This window comes from Schistocerca nitens, chromosome 10 (genome assembly GCF_023898315.1).
Source record: "Schistocerca nitens isolate TAMUIC-IGC-003100 chromosome 10, iqSchNite1.1, whole genome shotgun sequence".
In the NCBI taxonomy this organism is placed as follows: domain Eukaryota; kingdom Metazoa; phylum Arthropoda; class Insecta; order Orthoptera; family Acrididae; genus Schistocerca; species Schistocerca nitens.
In genome coordinates, this window is record NC_064623.1 from 114245649 (window position 1) to 114271665 (window position 26017).

The 26017-nt window shown below is 49.9% G+C and overlaps 1 protein-coding gene across 2 annotated transcripts in view; it reads left to right on the top strand.

Annotated features, from left to right (window-relative positions):
• Window positions 1-26017, top strand: part of LOC126209774 (protein sprint) — a 308754-nt gene that overhangs the window by 176919 nt on the left and 105818 nt on the right. For both annotated transcript variants that reach the window (XM_049938899.1, XM_049938900.1), the window contains one exon: window positions 25579-25782. In XM_049938899.1, the coding sequence (XP_049794856.1) occupies window positions 25579-25782 (204 nt within the window). The remainder of the gene's footprint in view (window positions 1-25578; window positions 25783-26017) is intronic.

Consider the following 26017-nt stretch of genomic DNA (forward strand, 5'->3'; position numbering starts at 1 on the left):
GTTGTGGTCACTTGCAGTCACGTGATCACTTTCATCAGTTTTACTTGTGACGTATATAGCGCGCGGTTGGCAACTGTCACGCAAATACGCTACTGGTAGGGTAAGTGATTTCTTACGAACTGTGGACGGAAAACAGAGACGTGCTGTTGCCACAACACCGAACACCAACAATAAACATTTAATTACTCGAAGGCGCGACTCCGAAAATTGGCGCACAGTTTTGCAAACGAACGACTAATGTGACTGGAGGATACCTGCCAACTACACACTTTATCTAGGGTTAAATGGAATTAACGCAGGTGTTGAAAATTCATACTTGTTGTTCTACTCCATAACTTCGTTGAGGAATTGATGCATCGGAGCCTGTCACGGTGTAGAGTCGTACAATAATTTATTGCCCTCGTTTGTTGCGAGTATAAAGTGTCTTCAAGAAGAACGAATTTGTCGACGAACAAAAAGTTTGATGCATTGCATATGACGGATAAAGGATATCTGTTGGAAAACACCGCATTCTCGTTGTGTCCCATCCATCGTATTCTACGGACCTAGCCCCAGGAGACTTTTCCCTGTTTCCCAAACTGAAACACACGTTGAAAGGACGACGTTTCCAAACCATAGAAGAGATACAGGACAATGCGACGAGAAACCTGAACGCCATCCCACAAAATGTGTTCCGGGAGGCGTTCCAAAACTGGAGGAAACGATGGGAACGGTGTATTGCCAGTAGAGGGGACTATTTTGAAGGGGGCAGTGCTTAAAATGTTGTACGGTAAGCAATAAAGCAGATACAGCAGAAGTTCGGTTTCTTTTTGAACATACCTCGTAACTTTGTACACATACAAACCTTCGGTCGCTATGTAGATGATTGGAGTTGCGGTTCTCTGTGTCAGGTAGCATTGCCAGCAGAGTGCACCAGTGCTGTTAGCGTTTAGAGTTGTTACCAGGCCGGGTAGGGTATAAAAGAGGGCGTGGACAGCGTAGGCTTTTGAATGATCGCTGTGAAATGAAATACGCGTGATACGTGTTACAAACCGGACACAATAGGAAGGACCAGGCCCCTTTGCTTTTTTCTTTTATAGCTCGTTTATTACATCAGAGAAATACACATTTTAAGACAAAATTTAACTACATGAAATATTGCTCCCAGTAAAGGTTAACATAAGCAGTGGCAAAACTTAGTTTTCGTAAGGGTTTCTGCTGGCAACAAATTTTAAGGAGGCAACGTAAGGTTTATATCAATTCAGCTCAAACACGTAGCTAGTGATTGAATCACGACACAGAAATAATTTTGGCAACAAATAAATAGCGTGAATTTGTACTCGCAGTAACCAACTAATCAACAGCCTTGCCATTCAGTAAGTAGTAGGCCAATCGGAACGAATTAGCAACACCCAGCAACTAGGGGAGTTAATACCAACAGTCTTTAAATGTCTTGCTCCCCATTAAATAAACAAACTTACAATAATTAAATGAATAACAAATCAAACACACTACGCTCCACTCAAACTCTTCAGTGGAAGCCAAGCCAAACTGAAAATTCAATTAACTGACTAGCACTGAAGTCACACTAAAGCTCATCTCTGTGTTCCCAGACACACATGGGGCAAACTTACACAAGACATGATTTTGAAGGGAGCACATCAGTAAAACGGTAGTGGAGCTGACTCGTGCTACTGAAAATTAAGGTACTAGACAGGGGCACAAGGTGGTATACAATGAGGTTGCCTTAGTGCTATACTGCGCTCCAAAATATTAATTCAAATGGCCAATTCAAAATTAAGTACACATAAACCAGCATTAATTAACGAGGAGTGACACCAGGTCACTCGAAGGGATGACAACACTTAATTGAAAACACGAATGCCGGAGGCGGCAGTAACATCAAACACCTTCTCCGAGTTTTAACCAGGAGTCACTTCCCGCTATACAAGTAAACATTTAACCAAGCACAAGGAAGACTTTTTGCAGATGATGCTGTGGTGTATCGACAGGTTGTAACAATGGAAAATTATACTGAAATGCAGGAGGATCTGCAGCGAATTGACGCATGGTGCAGGGAATGGCAATTCAATCTCAATGTGGACAAGTGTAAAGTGCTGCGAATACATAGAAAGATAGATCCCTTATCATTTAGCTACAAAACAGCAGGTCTGCAACTGGAAGCAGTTAATTCCATAAATTATCTGGGAGTACGCATTAGGAGTGATTTAAAATGGAATGATCATATAAAGTTGATCGTCGGTAAAGCAGATGCCAGACTGAGATTCATTGCTAGAATCCTAAGGAAATGCAATCCGAAAACAAAGGAAGTAGGTTACAGTACGCTTGTTCGCCCACTGCTTGAATACTGCTCAGCGGTGTGGGATCCGTACCAGATAGGGTTGATAGAAGAGATAGAGAAGATCCAACGGAGAGCAGAGCGCTTCGTTACAGGATCATTTAGTAATCGCGAAAGCGTTACGGAGATGATAGATAAACTCCAGTGGAAGACTCTGCAGGAGAGACGCTCAGTAGCTCGGTACGGGCTTTTGTTATAGTTTCGAGAACATACCTTCACCGAAGAGTCAAGCAGTATATTGCTCCCTCCTACGTATATATCGCGAAGAGACCATGAGGATAAAATCAGAGAGAGCCCACACAGAGGCATACCGACAATCCTTCTTTCCACGGAGACTGGAATAGAAGGGAGAACCGATAGAGGTACTCAGGGTACCCTCCGCCACACAGTCAGGTGGCTTGCGGAGTATGGATGTAGATGTAGATATAGAAAGAGAAAATTCAAATAAAACCCCCAAAAGATTATAAAGGACAGGGAACCTCAACTATTTAAATTTAAAAGAATTAGCCCCAAAGGCAGTGTAAACGCTAAGACCACACTTAAGAGGCCACCAAAATTGGTTACAAAAAGTCTTATACATTTGCCCCTCTTCTTTAAAAGAAACACAAGGCTGCTAAACTTCTGCTGGACGTCCGGTATGGCTCGTGTAGGATGCACCAGGCAGCAACCCAAGCTAGACGGTCGCAAGGCACGGCGATCAAAATCAGGAGAGCAGACAGGCAGGCAGCCAACACACATCCTCCATCCTGAACCGGCAGACCGGGTACAACCAACGCCACATATACGTGGTTGCTTCCGACCTCGTACCTCGCGGCGTCTCAGCAGGTCGTCAGAGCAAACGTCAACTGCCACTCGCCCCGCGAATGCGGAAAACAACAAGGCAAACAAAAATAAGAAACATCGAAGGATCGATAATGGACATCCAGGAGACTGGCGCGACAGTAACGAGCGCCACGGTTCAACGCGTAAGGCATTTTGCGCTGCGGGTCCCTTTCTGGGGAATTCGTCTGCCAGGCTGAAGTCTTTTGTACTGTATTTGACGCCATGCCGGGGACTTGCGCGTCGATTATAACGAAATGACGATGAGGACAACACACGCACACAGTCCCGAGCGGACCCACCCCAGCCAGGAGTCGAACCCCGTACACGGAGATGCCGCGTACTTGTGTCATCCATCGTTATCAGCGCCTGACAGAGAAGGAAAGTGACCTCGTTGTGGGGGTCTATTTCGCCGGCTGATTAGAGCAATATCCAGATTTTTGTGGCATTCGGATGTGACAGTGGCCTCGTGTTGGAATGCACGGAACGTGATGGCAAGCATACTCCTCGTCAAGGCTTCGATCGACCACGTTTGAGTATCGCTATGTTGTGCACTAAGCACATCTGCGCCTACCATCCGAAAACAAGTAATGGGCCCTCTCCAACATTCTGTCGCCCCAGACCTTTGCTTGGAGACTAGCAGTAGCTGGACAAGGGAATTACCACTGATAGCAGCGCAACACAAACTTCTGTGTTTGGAGTGGTGCCGTGATTGGGACGCATTCACTGGGGCGTTGCTATGTGTGCAGCAATGACTCGTAGTTCTGCATTGCCCTGTATGATCATCGTCAGCGACCTGGGGACAGGTCCCGTTTTCCAATGTGTTTGAGCGGCAGAGCGGTGTTACTCTTGGTGTCACGGTATGGGGATCCATCGGTTATGACTTCCAGTCACAACTGGTTGTGGTTGAGGGAGGTCTTGATATCACAACGGTATGTGAAGGACATTCTGCATCCTCATGTGTTACCTTTCATGTGACAGCATCATGGTGCTATTTTTCAACAAGACATGGCACGCATATCTAGGGTTGATTGGTTGCTTGCTTGATTGGAGGGTGGGGAGTGACATCATCAGTACCACGATCTAAGGTAACAATAGAAGGGAGGAACAACACAAACAGCACAATACAGTCGATGGGAGAGGAAAATGGGCAAAGAGACAAAAGGAACGTCGAGGCGGCAGGAAGGTTAAAGAATAGGAGGGACGGGAGGGGAAGGGACAGCAGGGGGCGCCCAAAGGCGTTATGCACGGTGGGGTGCAAGCATCGCAGCCGACCCATCCAGAGTCCCACACCACACCATACCATACCATACCATACCATCATTGTGACACAGTGGGGGCAACACAAGGGGAAGACGACAAAGAAAAGGAGAAACATAACGGCACAAAAGACGAGACAAATCGTAAGGGAAGCAGGGGAATACCATTGCCATCACTAACCTAGGGACTCCCACATCAAAAGGAAATTCATATACGTAAGTCTGGGAGAAAAAACTACTTTTGTGAAGAAAAGAGGATGGACATAACGATGTGAGGATCGTCTGCTAATACCGGAGACAAGAAAAGTGGGAGGGCATATTTAGTGTGAAGGGCCAAAAGGTGAACTATTTGCTTGGTGCTGAGGTATTCCAGTGACCAGCAAGGAGCCTTATATCTGTCCCCCAACAGAACACACGTGGGTCCAGCTCGCACATCAGCTCTGTCCCAGTATGCAGGACATCGAACACCAGAGAGGACACTACAGCTTCATCACACTGTTCTCATTTGAATCGGTGCACGCATCCGGGCTAGACAGGATGCAATGTCATACTGATAAGTTGCTCACATTGCCAAGTTGTTTGTAAGTTTCACTCGATTTTGTAATCACTGAACTAACGTCACATACCCTCTCAACAGAAGGCAGTTATAAGAGTCGACGGACATGAAAGGGAAGCAGTGGTTGGAAGGGAGTGAGACAGGGTTGTACCCTATCCCTGATGTTATTCGATCTGTATATTGGGCAAGCAGTAAAGGAAACAAAAGAAAAATTGGAGTAGGAATTAAAATCCGCAGAGAAGAATTAAAAACTTTGAGGTTTGCCGATGACATTATAATTCTGTCAGAGACAGCATAGGACATGGAAGAGCAGTTGAACGGAATGGACAGTGTCTTGAAAGGAGGATGTAAGATGAACATCAACAAAAGCAAAACGAGGATAATGGAATGTAGTCGAATTAAATCGGGTGATGATGCGGGAATTAGATTAGGAAATGAGACACTTAGAGTAGTAAAGGAGTTTTGCTATTTGGGGAGCAAAATAACTGATTATGGTTTAAGTAGAGTGACAGTGGCAAGGAAAGCGTTTCTGAAGAAGAGAAATTTGTTAACATTGAGTATAGATTTAAGTTTCAGGAACTCTTTTTCTGAAAGTATTTGTATGGACTGTAGGTATGTATGGAAGTGACACGACGATAAATAGTTTAGGCTAATACAGAATAGAAGCTTTAGGAATGTGGTGCTACAGAAAAGTGCTGAAGATTAGATGGGTAGATCACGTGACTAATGAAGAGGTACTGAACAGAATTGGGGAGAAGAGGAATTTGTAGCACAACTTCACAAGAAGGAGGGACCGGATGGTAGGACATGTATGAGGCACTTTAGTATTGGAGGGCATTGTGGAGGGTAAAAACCGTAGAGAGAGACCAAGAGATGAATACACTAAGCAGATTTCGAAGGATGTAGGTTGCAGTAATGTATTGCGTATTTAAACTGGGAACCTATTAACGACGAAGAGGCTTCGTCCCGCCATATCCCTCAGTGGTTCACAACCCCACAAGAGGCCACCCACCCTACCGCCGACCCACACCGAACCCAGGGTTATTGTGCGGTTCGACACCCAGAGGACTCCCCCTCACCCTCCCCCCTCCGCGGGAACGTCTCATACCAGACGAGTATAACCCCAAATGTGTGTGAAATCTTATGGGACGTAACTGCTAAGGTCATCAGTCCCTAAGCTTACACACTACTTAACCTAAATTATCCTACAGACAAACACACACACCCATGCCCGAGGGAGGACTCGGACCTCCGCCGGAACCAGCCGCACAGTCCATGACTGCAGCGCCCGAAGACCGCTCGGCTAATCCCGCGCGGCCAAATGTTTGCGTGGTACAGTAATTGTGGTGTACGCGCATGTGGAGGCAGTGTTTGCACAGCAATCGCCGACATAGTGTAACTGAGGCGGAATGAGGGGAGCCAGCCCGCATTCGCCGAGGTAGATGGAAAACCGCCTTAAAAACCATCCACAGGCTGGCCGGCACACCGGACTTCGACACTATTCCGCCAGGCGGATTCGTGCCGGGGACCGGCACGCCTTCCTTCTCGGGAAGGAGCGCGTTAAGCCAGGTCCACACGCAACGATCTGTCTGCGCAGACATTGGCGCAGATGTCTGTACATGCAAAAGATCGCTGCAAATGTGGTGTGTTCACACGACACAAACCCCAATCTACCATTCGCCCGCCATCTGTCGGTGTAGAAAAGAAATATCAGTGGCAAGTGACTATGCTCCCCGTAAACGTCAAAAATGTAATTCAGTTACTCTGAAATATTGAAATGGAGGAAGCTCTGTTGTGGTCTGTGTTCGCAACTTGTGTTGCAAAAAACATTCAGACCAACCGCAGAAAACAGAGAAAGCGGTCAAAATGGTGTAGTGGATGCTAAAGCGAAAGCAGCGAGAGTTGCAGGGCCAACCTGTTTTGTTTTACATGACCTCGTGTTCCATTTCCTGGCTCATTGACACTCCAATTTCATCTTCAATTTGTACTCCTGCTTGGTCTTGGCGTTTCTTGATCACTAAGAAAGCCAAGAAGATAAAAATACCATAACGTTGGCTGGTATACTTGATCTACTCTTACACCAGATCTAGATTTCTGTACTTTGGATAACTCTTTTCGCTGACAGACTTAATTTACTTGACTTGCCTTCATGAACTCATCCTTCAGGACAGCGTAAATAGCTTCATATGTGTTGGGTATTACTTTACTCAACACTTGTTTCGATATTGCAGTTGAAAATTCCAAATCCTTATAGCTCCTTCCTATAGCTAGGAATCTTAATGTTACCGCCAACCGTTCATGAGGAGAAATAGCCCTTCTCATAGAAGTATTTTCTCTCATAATATGAGGGGTTACAAGCTTTAAGAGATAATTATAAGTTTCGGCACCCATCCGCAAATAATTTCGCCAGTTCGCAACGAATTTTTTTTATTACCGTTTCTCTGTTTGCCGAGGCGTCAAGTGCCCATAATTTTTCAATTAGAGCATTGTAAGCTGCTGTCTTTTTTTCTCGGTCACTATATTCTTTACTTTTAATCTTCCACAAACATGGGTGGTTGCTATATATTTTAATGAATTCACTTACAAACTCTCGAGAACACTGACGAGTATCAGCCACTTCAATGCGCACAAATACAAACACTAGACTGAGCAAACAGCTGTTTCGCGCCAGATTTGCGGCGATCTCCTGTCCACACGCTCCAACTTGTCTGCGCAGATGTGGTTTGAACCCACAGATTTGAGAGGTTTCGCTCAAACCTCCAACTCCCAGGTTTGCACACACCTCAGGTTGGTGCAAATCTTCTGTCCACACGCAACGATCTGTCTGCGCAGACAGATTGTTGCGGGTGGACGGGCCTTTAGACCGCGCGGCTAGCCGGGTGGGCTGGTTGCAGTAGGTACTAGGAGATGAAGCTTGCACAGGATACAGTAGCATGGACAGCTGCATCAAACCAGTCTCTGGACTGAAGACCACAACAACAACAACTCTCTCAATCTGTGAAGTTTTATGTAGTTTTCTCGTCTCATTCTGAGTGCGTAACTTTTTTTGTTGTGCAGTGTAAATATAACATGTTTGCTTATGGCATTTAAACCACACCGTTCCAGATTTTTTTCCGAAATTCACAATTCTCCGGATTTTCGATAACCCAGATGGCCTACAGTCCCTGTTAGATGGTATAAACGAGCTTCCACTGTACTGCAAAAATTGCGCCTTCCTCTAAACTGTCAACTTTCCCTTGTGACAGCGAAAAGGGGCCGCAATCTGCAAGTGTACGCCCGGGGAACAGGAAACGGCGAGTGCAGCTCGTATGTTGCCAAACAAAAGCGGGAGCCGCCGTGGGCAGCGTCGCCATTGTGTCCGCCGCCGTGATGAGAAAGCCCCGTCATAATCTGGCCGCCATTGTTCGCCGCGCAGTCATTTGTCACGGCTGCACAGTGTCTCCGTCTCTGGGCGCACTCCGACGTTTTTTTGTTCCGGCCGTGAAAAGGCGGAAGCAATCGCACTAACAGCGACACTGATGCTGACAGTAACAGCGCACAGTGCCGAAGAGCCCCAGCGGACTGTAGATTACAAGGCAGCCAGCCAGCCAGCGCATCGCAGCGGGCAGCGGCGTTTTGCCCACATCTGCAGTTGGCCTCGGGCTCATTCCACTGGACAAAAAGCAAAACCAGTGGCAAAAAATAATGTTCACCTGTCGTGGTGTCTTCCACACTGAAGTGACAAAAGTCACGAGATGACGGTAGTATCGCTTACACCAGGTATAAAAGGGCAGTGCATTGGCGGGATTGTCATTTTTACTCTGGTGATTCCTGACACGATTATGGCCGCACGACACGAATCAACGGACTTTGAACGTGGAATGGTATGGGCCATGCCATTTCGGAAATCGTTTGGGAATTCGCAACTCCGAGATCAGTAGTGTGCCTTGGATACCAAATTTTAGGCATTATCTCTCACCACGGACAACGCAATGGCCGACGGCCTTCACGTAACGACCTAGAGCAGTGTCGTTTGCGTAGAGCTGTCAGTGCTAGCAGACAAGCAACACTGCTTTAAGTAATCGCATAAATCAATGTGGGACGTACGTCGAACATAAGCATTATGACAGCGCGGCGAAATTTGGCGTTAATGGGCTATGGCAGTAGACGACCGTCGCGCGTGCCTTTCCTAACAACACGACATCGCCTGCCGCCCCTCTCCTGTGCTTGTGATCATATCAGTTTGACCCTACACGGCTGGAGAACCAGGACGTTGTCAGATGAGTCCCGATTTCAGCCGGTGAGAGCTGATGGTAGGGTTCGAGTGTGAAGCAGACCCCACGAAGCCATGGACTCAAATTGTCAACAATACACTGTGCAAGCTGGTGGTGGCTCCATTGTAGTGTAGGCTATGTTTACATGGAATGGGCGAGGTCCTCTGGTCCAAATGAACCGATCATTGGCTGGAAACGGTTCTGTTCGGCGACTCGGAGACCATTAGCAGCCATTCAAGAACTTCATGTTCCCAAACAATGATGAAATACACTCCTGGAAATGGAAAAAAGAACACATTGACACCGGCGTGTCAGACCCACCATACTTGCTCCGGACACTGCGAGAGGGCTGTACAAGCAATGATCACACGCACGGCACAGCGGACACACCAGGAACCGCGGTGTTGGCCGTCGAATGGCGCTAGCTGCGCAGCATTTGTGCACCGCCGCCGTCAGTGTCAGCCAGTTTGCCGTGGCATACGGAGCTCCATCGCAGTCTTTAACACTGGTAGCATGCCGCGACAGCGTGGACGTGAAACGTATGTGCAGTTGACGGACTTTGAGCGAGGGCGTATAGTGGGCATGCGGGAGGCCGGGTGGACGTACCGCCGAATTGCTCAACACGTGGGGCGTGAGGTCTCCACAGTACATCGATGTTGTCGCCAGTGGTCGGCGGAAGGTGCACGTGCCCGTCGACCTGGGACCGGACCGCAGCGACGCACGGATGCACGCCAAGACCGTAGGATCCTACGCAGTGCCGTAGGGGACCGCACCGCCACTTCCCAGCAAATTAGGGACACTGTTGCTCCTGGGGTATCGGCGAGGACCATTCGCAACCGTCTCCATGAAGCTGGGCTACGGTCCCGCACACCGTTAGGCCGTCTTCCGCTCACGCCCCAACATCGTGCAGCCCGCCTCCAGTGGTGTCGCGACAGGCGTGAATGGAGGGACGAATGGAGACGTGTCGTCTTCAGCGATGAGAGTCGCTTCTGCCTTGGTGCCAATGATGGTCGTATGCGTGTTTGGCACCGTGCAGGTGAGCGCCACAATCAGGACTGCATACGACCGAGGCACACAGGGCCAACACCCGGCATCATGGTGTGGGGAGCGATCTCCTACACTGGCCGTACACCACTGGCGATCGTCGAGGGGACACTGAATAGTGCACGGTACATCCAAACCGTCATCGAACCCATCGTTCTACCATTCCTAGACCGGCAAGGGAACTTGCTGTTCCAACAGGACAATGCACGTCCGCATGTATCCCGTGCCACCCAACGTGCTCTAGAAGGTGTAAGTCAACTACCCTGGCCAGCAAGATCTCCGGATCTGTCCCCCATTGAGCATGTTTGGGACTGGATGAAGCGTCGTCTCACGCGGTCTGCACGTTCAGCACGAACGCTGGTCCAACTGAGGCGCCAGGTGGAAATGGCATGGCAAGCCGTTCCACAGGACTACATCCAGCATCTCTACGATCGTCTCCATGGGAGAATAGCAGCCTGCATTGCTGCGAAAGGTGGATATACACTGTACTAGTGCCGACATCGTGCATGCTCTGTTGCCTGTGTCTATGTGCCTGTGGTTCTGTCAGTGTGATCATGTGATGTATCTGACCCCAGGATTGTGTCAATAAAGTTTCCCCTTCCTGGGACAATGAATTCACGGTGTTCTTATTTCAATTTCCAGGAGTGTATATTACGATGACAATTGTCATGTCTGCAGGCCAGAATTATTCGCGACTGGTTTGAAGTACATTCTGGACAGTCCGAGCGAATGTTTTGGCCGCCCAGATCGCCCGACAGGAATCTCATCAAACATTTTTGGGACATAATTGAGAGGTCAGTTCGCGCACAAAATCCTGCACCGGCAATATTCTGGAAAGTACAGGCGGCTGCAGAAATGAAATGTGTGTGAATACCTAAGTGACCAAACTGCTGAGGTTATTGGTCCCTAGACTTACACACTACTTAACCTAACTTATGCTAAGAGCAATACACACACACATTCCCGAGGGATGACTCGAACCTCCGGCGGGAGGGGTCGTGCGATCCGTGACATAGCGGCTCAAACCGCGCCGCGTGGCTTCAGAGGCAGAATGACGCAGTATTTCTGCAGATTACTTGGAACGGGTTGTTGAGTCCATGCCATGTCGAGCTTCAGCACCAGGCCGGGCATTCGGAGGTCCGCCACGGTAATAGAAGGTATTCCACGGCTTTTGTCAGCTCAGCGTACACGATATAGTTGAAAACACCGATGATTTTGCTGCTAAGTGATGCTAGTGGATTTTGCACGATCTGATTTTAACACACTTTTTCGTATACAGTTATAAGTCGCTACAGGTCCGTGAACTGTTGCGCAAGAAAATTGGTGATACATGGCGCCATCTATACTGAGGAAGTTTACTACGAAAAAGTGTACACTAAACAGCCAACTGAGAGGCAGCATAAAACTATGAAAGTTTTTGTGTATGAGTGGTCAAAGTAACCACGGCGGTCGACGTATACCACGTTTACGTTAGTGTGCTTCCCTTCGCGGTGCGCAGCGGTGTGTGTGTGTGTGTGTGTGTGTGTGTGTCTGTGTGTGTGTGTGTGTGTGTGTGTGTGTGTGTGTGTGTGTGTGTCCGCCAAATTTGGACAGCGGCCTGGAGGTGGAACTAAACACATGGGTGTCCAAAATTAAAGCAACAAACCATTATTTCCCTGTCCGGAGTCTAATTTACGATATAATCATACAAACTGTCAACAGATGTCCGTACTTAAGTTAAAATCTTCTGGGTTATTAGACCCCGTCATGTTTCTTCTAAAATGTTCGACGTTTCGACCCCTCTGCTGGGATCTGCCTCAGGATCTTTTGGTGTCCACTACTGCTAGAACACGGTCAGTGTGTCGCGCCCACTTATAAAGGGGGAGTTTTTGGCGGTACTGGAGAAGTGATAGTATTGGTTAAAATTCATATGGGTACCATTGGTGGGCCATAGTCATAGGCTAACATTCCCGCTCTGATACAGAAGAGGGACGTTGGTAACCCATCTCCTGTAGATACCATTGGCGGTCATCGTCATTGGATAGAAAGGCGCTGTTCCACACTTATGCTGGAGAAGGGTTATTGGTTGAAATGCCTGCTACCGCTATTGGTTGGTCGTCATCAGTGGCTAGATTCGAAACGGACAGAGCAAGAGAGGGGGGAATGTTTATCCAAAATATTATTGTCCGCCGAGGTGACTTGAAGCGCGTTGTTTATGCCGCTCACACACCGCGGTCGCGTATTCACTTCCTTGATGGCGGGGAGCCACGATGCCGGAAGCCTATAGCCATCCTCTCTATTGAAATTAGATGCATTCTTAGAAATTTCAACAGCTTCTCGGACCTTTCTTCTATAAATGTTTGTTTCTTTAGCCAGTACACGTACGTTATTAAAATTGATGCCAGAGCCACAGTTCTCATGATGTTCCGCTACTGCCGATTTTGCACTTTGATTTAGCCGCATGTGCCGTTCGTGTTCCTTAATGAGTTCTTTAACAGTTCTTCCCGTTTCGCCTATATACACTTTGCCGTAGCCACATGGCAGTTGATAGACGCCTGCATTGTGGGGGTAATAAGGTACATCCGTTGTCCATCGGAAAAAGTCGTTTACTTTGTTTTGACTTTGCCGTAGCCACATGGCAGTTGATAGACGCCTGCATTGTGGGAGTAATAAGGTACATCCGTTGTCCATCGGAAAAAGTCGTTTACTTTGTTTTGACTAAAGAAAGATATCTGAATACCATTTTTCTTTAAAATTCTACTTATGCGGTCAGTGACACCAGAAACGAACGGTAACCTGACGGAGTGGGAAGGCTGTTCCTCGTCATTCTTATTAGCGTTATAAATATTCCGCCGTAAAAGCCCTGTCGAATGAATAACTATCATACCCATTTGTCTTCAATGTCCTCTTTAAAAAATTTCAACTCCGATTCCAAGTTGTCGTCATCGCTGATACGGAAGACACGTGAAGACAGAGTGTTGACTACTGCTTGCTTCTGGGCTAGGTGGTGCTGCGAAGTGGCATCTAAATACCTGTTTGTGTTAGTCTGTACGCTCGTGTCCTGCACGGAAGATAGCAATGTGGTCAACGGACAACCACACCAACGATGACATTAGGGCACCTACCAAACGGGATAGTGTTTGTCGGATAGTTCCTCATCCACAATGGTTATGTACACAGTCACAGGCGGCGCAGTATGGCACAGAGGGGAGACAGTCTGCGGTGGAAAGCCATGGGAAGAATGGGAGCAGGACAGACGCAAACTGATGGGACCCGATGGCTTAATATGAATCGTTCTGTTGTTTTTCGGATGTAACGACAGTTTATATAGATCGAAACTGTATCGGGAAAACCAGGGTGGTGCCGACCACGTGTGACATCAGAAAGACTGAATCGTTAATTTGGCTGCAGAGGCACGACGGTACCGCCTTAGTACCGCGCGGCAACTGGCATATGACCTTGCAGCATCCACTGGACGTGTCGTAGAGAGGCAAACGGTGCGCTGAAGTCTTCGGCAGAGTGGCCTTTACTGTCGGAGACTTGCTGTGTGTATACCTCTGACGCGTCTTCACAGAAGTGGACGTCTGGAGTGGAGCTGTCATACCACCTGAACGGTCGCACAGTGGGCGAATGTTGTTTTCATAAATGACTCCAGATTTGGTCTGGAGAGTGATTCTCGACGGATTTGCATCTTGAGGGTACGTGGAACACGATTTCGGGACCCAACTATTGTGCAAAGAGATATCAAGGATGATCCCTAACGGCGTGGACCATTCGAACTCCTCTTCACAAAATTGTACCGCTGAATCGGCAGTGTGTAACTGCGGTCAGGTGTCGTGACATCTTGAGATCTCATATGCGGCTGTTGCGAAGTGGTTTGGGCCCACACTTCGTGTTGCTGTACGATAATGTTCGACTTCGTACAGCACGCGTGGTTGCTGTTTCTTTTTTTGGAAATGGAAGATATTGCACGCATCATGGCGTGGCCTGCTCGCTCTTTCGGCTTGAATTTCATACAGCACGTCTGGGATGCACTAGGGAGACGGGTTGCACCACGTCAGCGTCCATCATCCATTCCGCAAGACTTGCGAGCAGTGCTGCAGGAAGAACGAGCGTTTTTGCCTCAGTATGAGATTGATGACATCATTCACAGCATGCCCCGTCGTTTGTCATGCCGGTATTGCTGCCAGAGGTGGTCACACAGCTTACTAAGCATATTAACCTGTTGTCAGAATGTGTGTGCAAATCCCTTAAGTCGGTAAAACAAAGAACATTTTTTTCTACCGTTATCAGGATTGCCACAAGTTTCTCCAAGTGAAATTCCCTGATATGTCCCTGATTTCCCGACGTTTTAGGATTATTCCCTGACAAATTTTGAGATCTCGAGGGTAAGTTAAGACGTAAGTTGACAACCTGTCCTTGGAGCTACGGTACAAGAAACAATAGTGCAAACGAGGTTATATATAAAGCATGCAAGCAGATGGCATTTCCTGATGTGAGCAAAAATCTTAAGTACTAACATAAACATCTGTGGTAATCAACTGTTTTTAGCTGGAGAAAGCAAGCCAAATGGTACATGTGTTTCATTAAGACCACTGAAGTTAAAATCTTCTGGGTTATTAGGCCACGTCATATTTCTATTAAAATGATCGCCGTTTCGACCCCTCTACTGGGATCTTCCTCAGGATCTTATGGTGTCCACTACTGCTACCAGCGACAACGGCCACGAAAGCCTGCAGAATTACATATAACGAAACACATTTGGTGACAAAAATACGCATTTCCTTGTAGTCGCAAGACAGATTTAATATCTTCACTGATTTCAGAAGTAACCTGAGAAAAAAGTAGGCCTCTTGAAAGAAGTGTATAAGCGGGGGAAGAATATTGTGTAAACTAAGAATGTACGTGACATGTTGGTTCTGCTATGTTCGTTATTGTTGGTTATTACCCACTGTGTTATATCATTTTACAGGTATTGTGTGATTTTTCTTTCGAGAAATATATAAGTACATAGTGTACAAACCCCCAGCAACTGCCACAATTTTCTTCTTATTATCGTCCACACTTCCTAACAAATAATCTACTTTTGAAGCGCCACAATGTAATAGAACAAATATTATGACTATAAAACGCCACACTGCACAACGTACTTGTGGCAAGACAGTCGCAATTCCTGAAATTCATCAGCCATGACCTGCTGAAGAGAACTGCAGTCCTGGGTCCATGAGTAAACCACGACAATCCGCTGCATTACGCTACACACCAACAGACCCGACCTGCGGGCAGATCTGAGAGACTAGATCCAACCGGCAGGGCCTGTACTTTAGTGGCTTCAGATCGGCAACCTCGATCCATTACAGGTATCTACAGAAACTGCCGGCGGTTTTGGCCCGTCGCGGAAATCCACTCGTGTAGCCAGCTGTTCGCGAGCCACAGACAGCATGTCGATGAAATGAGACCGCGGTGATCAATCCATGCGACAGATAACTTCTTCAGATATTCTGAGAATCAATAGGTAGCAACTCGTCGTAAGGATGATTGCTGAGCCGCACATAGAAAAATCACACTCTCACAACTCTCGATCATATCCTTTGTCAGAAAACAAGAGCATACGCACATTCACACACTCAGACGCCGGCAGGAGTGGCCGAGCGGTTCTAGGCGCTACAGTCTGGAACCGCGCGACAGCTACAGTCGCAGGTTCGAATCCTGCCTCGGGCATGACTGTGTGTGATGTCCTTAGGTTAGATAGGTTTAAGTACTTCTAAGTTCTAGGGGACTGATGACCTCAGAAGTTAAGTCCTATAGTGCTCGGAGCCATTTGAACCATTTGAAGTTACTCAGACACAACTCGCGCATACATGACCGCCATCTCCGGCCGCTGCGTCAACAATCTCTCTGAGAATCAGATCCAAACAAACCACTCCTCGCGCCTTCCAGTCTCTCGTCGGCAGCTTCTAGGTTAGTGGCAAGAAGTGGTGGCAGCACTGACTACAAGCTGAGGGGAGTGGTAGGAAGTGGAGAAGCAGTAAGAATGAGGGAGTGGGGAAGCGGCGCACGTACTTAGCTGCGCACAGCCACCGCAAACAAACCATTTCATCTACTGAGACAAAAACGACATATATGAAGATGGTATCTGAATATAAGATGAACATCAACAAAAGAAAACAGGATACTGGAATGTAGTCGAATTATCTCGGATGATGCTGAGGGAATTAGATTAGGAAATGAGACGCTTAAAGTAGTAAAGAAGTTTTGCTATTTCGGGAGCAAAATAACTGATGATGTTCGACGTAGAGAGGATATAAAATGTAGACTGGCAATGGCAAGGAGAGCGTTTCTGAAGAAGAGAAATTTGTTAACATCGAGTATAGATTTAAGTGTCAGGAAGTCGTTTCTGAAAGTATTTGTATGGAGTGTAGCCATGTATGGGAGCGAAACATGGACGATAAATAGTTTGGACAAGAAGAGAATAGAAGCTTTCGAAATGTGGTGCTACAGAAGAATGCTGAAGATTAGATGGGTAGATCACATAACTGATGAGGAGGTATTGAATAGAATTGGGGAGGAGTTTGTGGCACAATTTGACAAGAAGAAGGGATCGGTTGGTAGGACATATTCTGAGGCATAAAGGGATCACCAATTTAGTATTGGAGGGCAGCGTGGAGGGTAAAAATCGTAGAGGGATACCAAGAGATGAATACACTAAGCAGATTCAGAAGGATGTAGGTTGCAGTAAGTACTGGGAGATGAAGGAGCTTGCACAGGATATATTAGCATGGAGAGCTGCATCAAACCAGTGTCTGGACTGAAGTCCACAACAGCCCCGTCGGGTTCGGGGATAAGAATAGGCCCGCGGTATTCCTGCCTGTCGTAAGAGGCGACTAAAAGGAGTCTCAAATGTTTCGGCCTTATGTGATGGTCCCCTCTCGGGTTTGACCTCCATATTTCTAAATTATTCCGAAGAGCGAGCCAATTGGGGAAGGGCGCCTTACATGGTGCACTGTATCCGTCGTGCAATTAGACCTTTAGTCGGCTTTCTCGTCGTTGCAATGGTGTCCCGCTCGTTTTCGATCTCTTGGGCGATTACCACGCTGCACTCTGCAGTGTTTCTTTTAACTGCGACGACGACCTCTGACAGTTTTGCACCTAAGATCCAGCACGGTAGCCAGCCCGTTGTGGTGGGGCCGCCATGTACCCTCTTGGTTGTAGCCCCCTGACAACACAGGGATCGCTCTACTGATGCCTGCGCCGTTAACTCCCCACATATGCCAAGGAGTAGATGCCCATCTCCTTGGGGCATCAGGACTCCCAGCAATGGCCGTCCTGCCAGGTGGCTATTGCTGCGGCTGGGTGGCGCCCGTGGGGAGGGCCCTTGGTCGGAGTAGGTGGCATCAGGGCGGATGACCCGCAATGAAGCGTGGTACATCATCTCTCGCTGGCGGCCAGCCGCCAGCAGTCTCTAAGCGTTCTCGGGCTCAATGCTGAAAAGTACAATCCGAAAACGTTCCCCTCTCTGGCCACGCCGTGGGAGGAACGTAAATCTCAGGATGGCAGTAGCAAATATTCGCCCCGATTCTTAGTTTGCACGAGAGCTGATGGGGAGTCTTTTCTCTCCACAAAGCCTCAGTTCTTCGTCGAGCATTTAGAGGACAAGTTTGGGGAGGTGGCGGGTTTGTCAAAAATGCGCTCTGGATCGGTCCTGATACAAACGGCATCCTCTGCCCAGTCACGGCGGTTACTTGCTTGTGACAAGTTGGGGGATGTTGCTGTTACGATCACACCGCATAAGAGTTTAAATATGGTCCAGGGTGTTATTTTCCATAGGGACCTCCTTTTGCAGTCGGATGACGAGCTGCGCGCCAACTTAGAACGTAGAGGTGTACATTTCGTCCGGCGCGTTCATCGGGGTCCGAGGGACAATCAGGTTGCTACCGGTGCCTTCATCTTGCCTTCGAGGGTGATACGTTACCGGAGAAGGTCAAGGTGATGGTCTACCGATGTGACGTCAAGCCCTATATCCCTCCCCCGATGCGGTGCTTCAAGTGCTGGAAGTTCGGCCATATGTCTTCCCGCTGCACTTCCGGCCTCACATGTCGAGATTGCGGACGCCCATCTCATCCCGATACTCCATGTGCCCCGCCTCCTATCTGTGTTAACTGCGGAGAACACCATTCCCCCTGCTCGCCGGACTGTCGGATCTTCCAGAAGGAAAGGAAGATAATGGAAAATAAGACCCTGGACCGCCTGACCTACACCGAGGCAAGGCGGAAGTTTGAGCGGCTACATCCTGTGCCCATGCCGTCCACCTATGCTGCTGCTGCAACACCTGTTCGAACCTCTTCAGTGTCGCCCCCAACAGTTCGGACTCAGCTCTGTCAGCCTTCACCGGCCCCCATGGTTGTGGGGCGCACTTCACTCCCTGTTGCTCCTGCTCCATCTACTTCAGGAGCAACACCACCCCAACCACCGGGGACATCTGTTCCCCCTTCACAGCCGGAGAAGTGTGGGCCTTCTTCGGCTCCTCTCACCCGGAAGGGGTCCCTTGGGGCCCTCCCATCCCAGGCTTTGCCCAGTGCCAAAGCGGACACCCGCAAGTTTGCCAAACAACCACCGGTCGCTGGTCGTAGGGCGTCGCGGTCGTCTTCAGTCCCTGAGACTGACCCAGTGGCGCCCTCCCAGCCAGAACCACCAAAGGCACAGCGAGCAACGCAGTCAAAGAAAAAGGCTCCCAAGAATCCTGAAATTGCGGTGGCACCTGTCCCACAGCAACCTTCTCCCTCTGCGTCCGCTGAGGACCTGGATCTCGCCAGTCCCTCGGACGCAATGGATGGCCGTAGTGCAGGTGGTGATTCAGTAGCAGCAGGGGCCCTGGAGGCGTAATCTGCCTCCCCAGTCCCTTCACGCCTTTCCCATCCATGGCCAATACCATCCTCCAGTGGAACTGCAGCGGTTTCTTCCACCATCTCGCTGAGCTCCGCCAACTTATCAGCCTTCACCCTTTCTTCTGCATTGCTCTCCAGGAAACTTGGTTTCCAGCAATGCGAACCCCCGCCCTCCGTGGCTATCGGGGTTATTATAAGAACCGAGCAGCTTATGAAAGGGTGTCTGGTGGCGTCTGCATATATGTCCTTCACACTCTGCACAGCGAGTCTGTCCCTCTCCAGACGCCTTTAGAGGCTGTCGCTGTACGTGTGTGGACGCCACAGGCTGTTACCGTCTGCAGTCTTTACCTTCCACCGGATGGTGATGTCTCGCAGCATGTCCTGGCTGCACTGATAGCCCAATTGCCGCCACCTTTCTTGCTATTGGGCGACTTCAACGCCCATAACCCTCTGTGGGGTGGGTCAGTGGCAACAGGTCGAGGCGCCATCGTTGAGAATTTATTGTCGCAGCTCGATCTCTCGCTGTTAAATGATGGTGCCTTCACACACTTCAGTGTGGCGCATGGCACCTACTCCGCCATTGACCTTTCAATCTGTAGCCATAGCCTCTTACCGACTGTCCAATGGAGTGTGCATGACGACCTGTGTGGTAGTGACCACTTTCCGCTCTTTTTGTCACTACCACAGCGTCACTCTTCTGGGCGCCCTAGCAGATGGGCTATGAATAAGGCTGACTGGGACTTGTTCTCCTCCACTGCCGCTTTTGAGCCTCTCTCTACTGATGACATTGATGCGATGGTTCAATCGGTCACCACCGGCATCGTTACTGCCGCCGAATCTGCCATTCCCCGTTCTTCTGGGTCCCCTCGGCGGAAGGCTGTGCCTTGGTGGTCGCCTGAGATCGCTGAAGCGATTAAAGATCGCCGGCGGGCGCTCCAGCGTCACAAGCGACATCCCTCCATAGACCACCTTATCGCCCTCAAACGGCTGCGTGCGCGGGCCCGCCTCCTTATCCGCCAAGGCAAGAAGGAGTGCTGGGAGCGGTATGTGTCCACCATTGGCCTCCATGTCACTCCATCGCAGGTCTGGGCCAAGATTCGACGCGTCTACGGCTATCGGCCACCTGTCAGCGTCCCTGCGCTCTCACTGAATGGAGCAGTTTGTACTGACTCCGACGTCATTGCAAATCGCTTAGCAGAGCATTTTGCTATGAGTTCCGCTTCTGCGAATTACCCCCAGGCCTTCCGCTCCATTAAAGAGCGGATGGAACGTCGGAGCCTTTCGTTTCGCACCAACCACCCAGAATCTTACAATGCTCCATTCAGTGAGTGGGAATTTCGCAGTGCCCTAGCTGCTTGCCCTGATACCGCTCCTGGGCCAGATGGCATCCACTGTCAGATGCTGAAAAACCTTTCAGTGGACTGCCAGCGGCGCCTTCTCGATCTTTACAACCGTCTTTGGGTCGAGGGGGTGTTTCCGTCGCAATGGCGGGAAGGCATTGTCATCCCCGTTTTGAAACCTGGAAAGAACCCTCTGGAGGTGGACAGCTACCGTCCCATTAGCCTCACCAACGTTCTTTGCAAGTTGCTTGAACGGTTGGTGAGCCGGCGCTTGAATTGGGTACTGGAGTCTCGGGGCCTTCTGGCTCCGTCTCAGGGTGGGTTCCGTAAAGGCCGCTCCGCCACCGACAATCTGGTGAGCCTGGAGTCGGCCATCCGTGCTGCCTTTGCCCGCCGTCAGCACCTGGTCGCTGTCTTTTTCGACATGTGGAAGGCGTACGATACGACATGGCGTCATCACATCCTTTCTACGCTTCATGGATGGGGTCTTCGTGGTCCTCTGCCGATTTTTATCCGCAATTTTCTGTCGTGTCGTACCTTCCGCGTGCAAGTCGCGGCCTCGTATAGTTCCTCCCACGTCCAGGAGAACGGTGTGCCACAGGGTTCTGTTTTAAGTGTCTGTCTGTTTTTAATAGCCATTAACGGGCTTGCTGCGGCCGTAGGAACTTCTGTCTCCGCTTCCCTGTATGCTGACGACTTTTGCCTTTACTACAGCTCTACTGGCATTGCAGGTGCTGAACGTCAGCTATAGGGCGCTATCCGCAAGGCGCAGTCTTGGGCTGTAGCGCATGGGTTTCAGTTTTCGGCAGCCAAGACCCGCGTTATGCATTTCTGCCGGCGCCGAACAGTCCATCCTGAGCCGCGGCTTTATCTTGCCGACGAACTCCTTGCTGTGGTGGAGACCCACAGGTTTTTGGGGGTGGTTTTCGATGCCCGGTTGACTTGGCTGCCTCATATCCGGCAGCTCAAACAGGCGTGTTGGCGGCATCTCAATGCTCTGCGATGTTTGAGCCACGCCCGCTGGGGCGCTGACCGCTCTACCCTGTTACGGCTCTACCAGGCGTTAATCCAGTCCCGCCTGGATTATGGGAGCCTGGCTTATGGCTCAGCATCCCCATCTGCGTTACGGGTGCTGGACCCAATTCTCCACAGCGGGATACGCCTTGCCACTGGTGCTTTCCGCACCAGCCCTGTGGACAGCGTACTAGTGGAGGCAGGTGTACCTCCACTGCGGTTCCGACGCCAACGTTTGCTGGCCGCTTATGCTGCCCATGTTCTAAGCTCGCCCGGGCATCCTAACTATCGTCTCCTGTTCCCGCGATCGGTCGTCCGTCTGCCAGAACGTCGGCCCCGCTCTGGTTGTACAATAGCGGTCCGCGTCAAAGAGCTTCTCTGCGGGCTTGGGTTTTTCCCTGTTCCACCTCCTTTCCGGGCGCCTCTGCGTACACCCCCGTGGTGTGTTCCTCGCCCTTGCCTTCGGCTCGACTTGGCACAGGGCTCGAAGGACTCGGTCCCTCCAGAGGCCTTCCGCCGCCGCTTTTATTCCATCCTGGCCACGTATCAGGGCTCTGGCATTGTTTACACCGACGGTTCGATGGTTGCTGGTCGTGTCGGGTATGCGCTAACTGTAGGGGACCATTCCGAACAACGTTCCTTGCCGGATGGCTGCAGCGTTTACACTGCTGAGCTGGTCGCCATCTTTCGTGCCCTAGAGTATATCCGCTCCTGCTCAGGTGAGTCCTTCGTTATCTGTAGCGATTCCCTGAGCGGTTTACGAGCTCTCGACCAGTGTTTTCCTCGTTCTCGTCTGATGCTGGCTATCCATGAGTCCCTGCATACTCTTGCGCGTTGCGGCCGCTCTGTGGTCTTCGTGTGGACCCCCGGTCACGTCGGTATCCCGGGCAATGAGAATGTTGACCGCCTGGCCAAACAGGCCACCACTGAACCCACCCTGGACATTGGCCTCCCGGAGACTGATTTGCGGGCAGTCTTCCGCCGCGAAGTTCTCTCGCTTTGGGACACTGAATGGCGCAATCTGCCCACGCCAAACAAACTCCGTTCTCTCAAGGCGACGACGCGTGTGTGGCAGTCATCCATGCGAGCCACTCGCAGAGATTCAGTTGTTCTTTGTCGGCTCCGCATTGGCCACACCCGACTGTCTCACAGTTATTTATTGCGTCGTGAGGACCCGCCTCTCTGTCGCTGTGGGGCGGTTTTGACGGTGGTGCACATTTTATTAACTTGTCCGCTTTTAACTGTGCTCAGGCAGACATTTGCGCTGCCTGATACGCTCCCTGCCCTTTTACTAGATGACTCCGCCATGGTGGACTTAGTTTTCCGTTTTATTCGGGCATGGGGTTTTTACAGTTTAATCTGAGTGTTTGTTTTTTAGTGTTGATTCTGGCTTTTAGCCTCTGATTTCAAACTGAGTTTTTTTAATGTGTTCTTGGTGGTTGGCTTTTCCTCTTTTTTCTCTATGGTCGGCCAACCACCGTCACACTTTGTGTGGTTTACTTTGTTTTGTCTGCTCTCTGTCGGAGTCTTTCTCGTCCTGTGTCGTCTGACGTCTTTCCTGCTGTTCGTTTTTTTATGCTCCTTGGGCGGTTTTACTTTTTTGGAAAAAGGGACCGATGACCATTGCAGTCTGGTCCCTTTAATCCCACAAACCAACCGAAGTCCACAACAACAAGATCTGTTCTGTCGGACATCCCCGAAGGAACATATACCATCGGTGACCATGCAACTGTAGTACAATGAAATGATGATTAAATCAAGACTCTAAGTTGTCGACAGGCGTTGATATACATCTTCATATATAGTTAACGGTAAGCGCACATTGACCTCCTCCTGTGCTGGATGCACACTCATTGCCCGAACTCTTACGGGACTCGGTAAGATTGTATGCCGCGAATAATGAGTGTAATGGGGAGGGGCACAACGAATGTAGTGTGTGGACATTAAGTTGGGAATGTGGGTCTCACGGGGAGCGTGCAAGGGATAAATCCCTGCAGTCGCACTGTCCTCTGTGCCCTTGGTGGCTCAGATAAGAGTCCGCAGCTCGTGGTCTTGCAGTAGCGTTCTCGCTTCCCGCGGGGTCAGGGTTTTTCTCTGCCTCGTGATGACTGGGTGTGTGTCTTTCATCATCATTTCATGCCTGCACGGTAGCTCAGCGTGTTTGGTCCGAAGCTTAGATGCCCTCTGTAATAAAAAAACTGAGTTAATCGATCAACAATGACCTTAAAAGGGTGTCTTACGACGTCCTCCCCGAGCAGATGCGACGAACGAAAGCGAACAAAATGAGATTAAAAAAAAAAAAAAAGATGGATAGAGTGTCTCCCACATAAGCAGGAGGTCCCAGGTTCGAGTCTCGGTCGGGGTACACATTTTAAACTGTGCCCGCTGATGTACACTCCTGGAAATGGAAAAAAGAACACATCGACACCGGTGTGTCAGACCCACCATACTTGCTCCGGACACTGCGAGAGGGCTGTACAAGCAATGATCACACGCACGGCACAGCGGACACACCAGGACCCGCGGTGTTGGCCGTCGAATGGCGCTAGCTGCGCAGCATTTGTGCACCGCCACCGTCAGTGTCAGCCAGTTTGCCGTGGCATACGGAGCTCCATCGCAGTCTTTAACACTGGTAGCATGCCGCGACAGCGTGGACGTGAACCGTATGTGCAGTTGACGGACTTTGAGCGAGGGCGTATAGTGGGCATGCGGGAGGCCGGGTGGACGTACCGCCGAATTGCTCAACACGTGGGGCGTGAGGTCTCCACAGTACATCGATGTTGTCGCCAGTGGTCGGCGGAAGGTGCACGTGCCCGTCGACCTGGGACCGGACCGCAGCGACGCACGGATGCACGCCAAGACCGTAGGATCCTACGCAGTGCCGTAGGGGACCGCACCGCCACTTCCCAGCAAATTAGGGACACTGTTGCTCCTGGGGTATCGGCGAGGACCATTCGCAACCGTGTCCATGAAGCTGGGCTACGGTCCCGCACACCGTTAGGCCGTCTTCCGCTCACGCCCCAACATCGTGCAGCCCGCCTCCAGTGGTGTCGCGACAGGCGCGAATGGAGGGACGAATGGAGACGTGTCGTCTTCAGCGATGAGAGTCGCTTCTGCCTTGGTGCCAATGATGGTCGTATGCGTGTTTGGCGCCGTGCAGGTGAGCGCCACAATCAGGACTGCATACGACCGAGGCACACAGGGCCAACACCCAGCATCATGGTGTGGGGAGCGATCTCCTACACTGCCCGTACACCACTGGTGATCGTCGAGGGGACACTGAATAGTGCACGGTACATCCAAACCATCATCGAACCCATCGTTCTACCATTCATAGACCGGCAAGGGAACTTGCTGTTCCAACAGGACAATGCACGTCCGCATGTATCCCGTGCCACCCAACGTGCTCTAGAAGGTGTAAGTCAACTACTCTGGCCAGCAAGATCTCCGGATCTGTCCCCCATTGAGCATGTTTGGGACTGGATGAAGCGTCGTCTCACGCGGTCTGCACGTCGAGCACGAACGCTGGTCCAACTGAGGCGCCAGGTGGAAATGGCATGGCAAGCCGTTCCACAGGACTACATCCAGCATCTCTACGATCGTCTCCATGGGAGAATAGCAGCCTGCATTGCTGCGAAAGGTGGATATACACTGTACTAGTGCCGACATTGTGCATGCTCTGTTGCCTGTGTCTATGTGCCTGTGGTTCTGTCAGTGTGATCATGTGATGTATCTGACCCCAGGAATGTGTCAATAAAGTTTCCCCTTCCTGGGACAATGAATTCACGGTGTTCTTATTTCAATTTCCAGGAGTGTATATCAACGCCTGTCGACAGCTTAAGGTCTTGATTTAATTATCATTCCAAAAACGAAATATTTCCAATGTTTCTTTCTGTTTTTCAAATTTCCCAGATGTGTTTGAAATTCCCTGGTACTCCCCGATTTACAGACTCTGGCAACCCTGCCTATGCATGTTGCAGTTGTTTACGTTTTGTATTCTTTGTATTGTTCCTACTTTACTATCACCCGATTGTACTGTTTTGTGGCAAAATAAACGCAACCGTGCAAAAGTTTGTTGCTTTAAATTGCAGGAGTCGGCGTCGGGCTCGTCGTGTGAGGGCTCCGTGTCGCACGAGCTGGACGAGACGGACGAGTGCGACGGCGAGGCGGACGAGGAGGCGGCGGCGTGCGACATCGGGCTGGTGGAGCGCCTCATCCGCACGCACCCCGTCTGGTTCCTGCCCGGCATCCAGCGCGCCGGCGCCTTCCACCTGCTGCAGGGCAAGGAGGAGGGGGTCCGTGCTATGCTTACTCATTCCATTTCATTTGATTTATTGCTCACTTAGAGACCTGTTGTCATACATTTTATAACAGCTATAGTTCAATTCTTTTATCTTGGCGGTTCGCGCATGCCCGCCCAGACGCGGGAGATTGCTGCGTTGCCAATTGCACGCGCCAAGGGAAGCAGCGCCATAGTATAGTTCGCAAACTTACGTTTAGGGGGGAGCGCGCAGTTTATGAAGGAAAGCC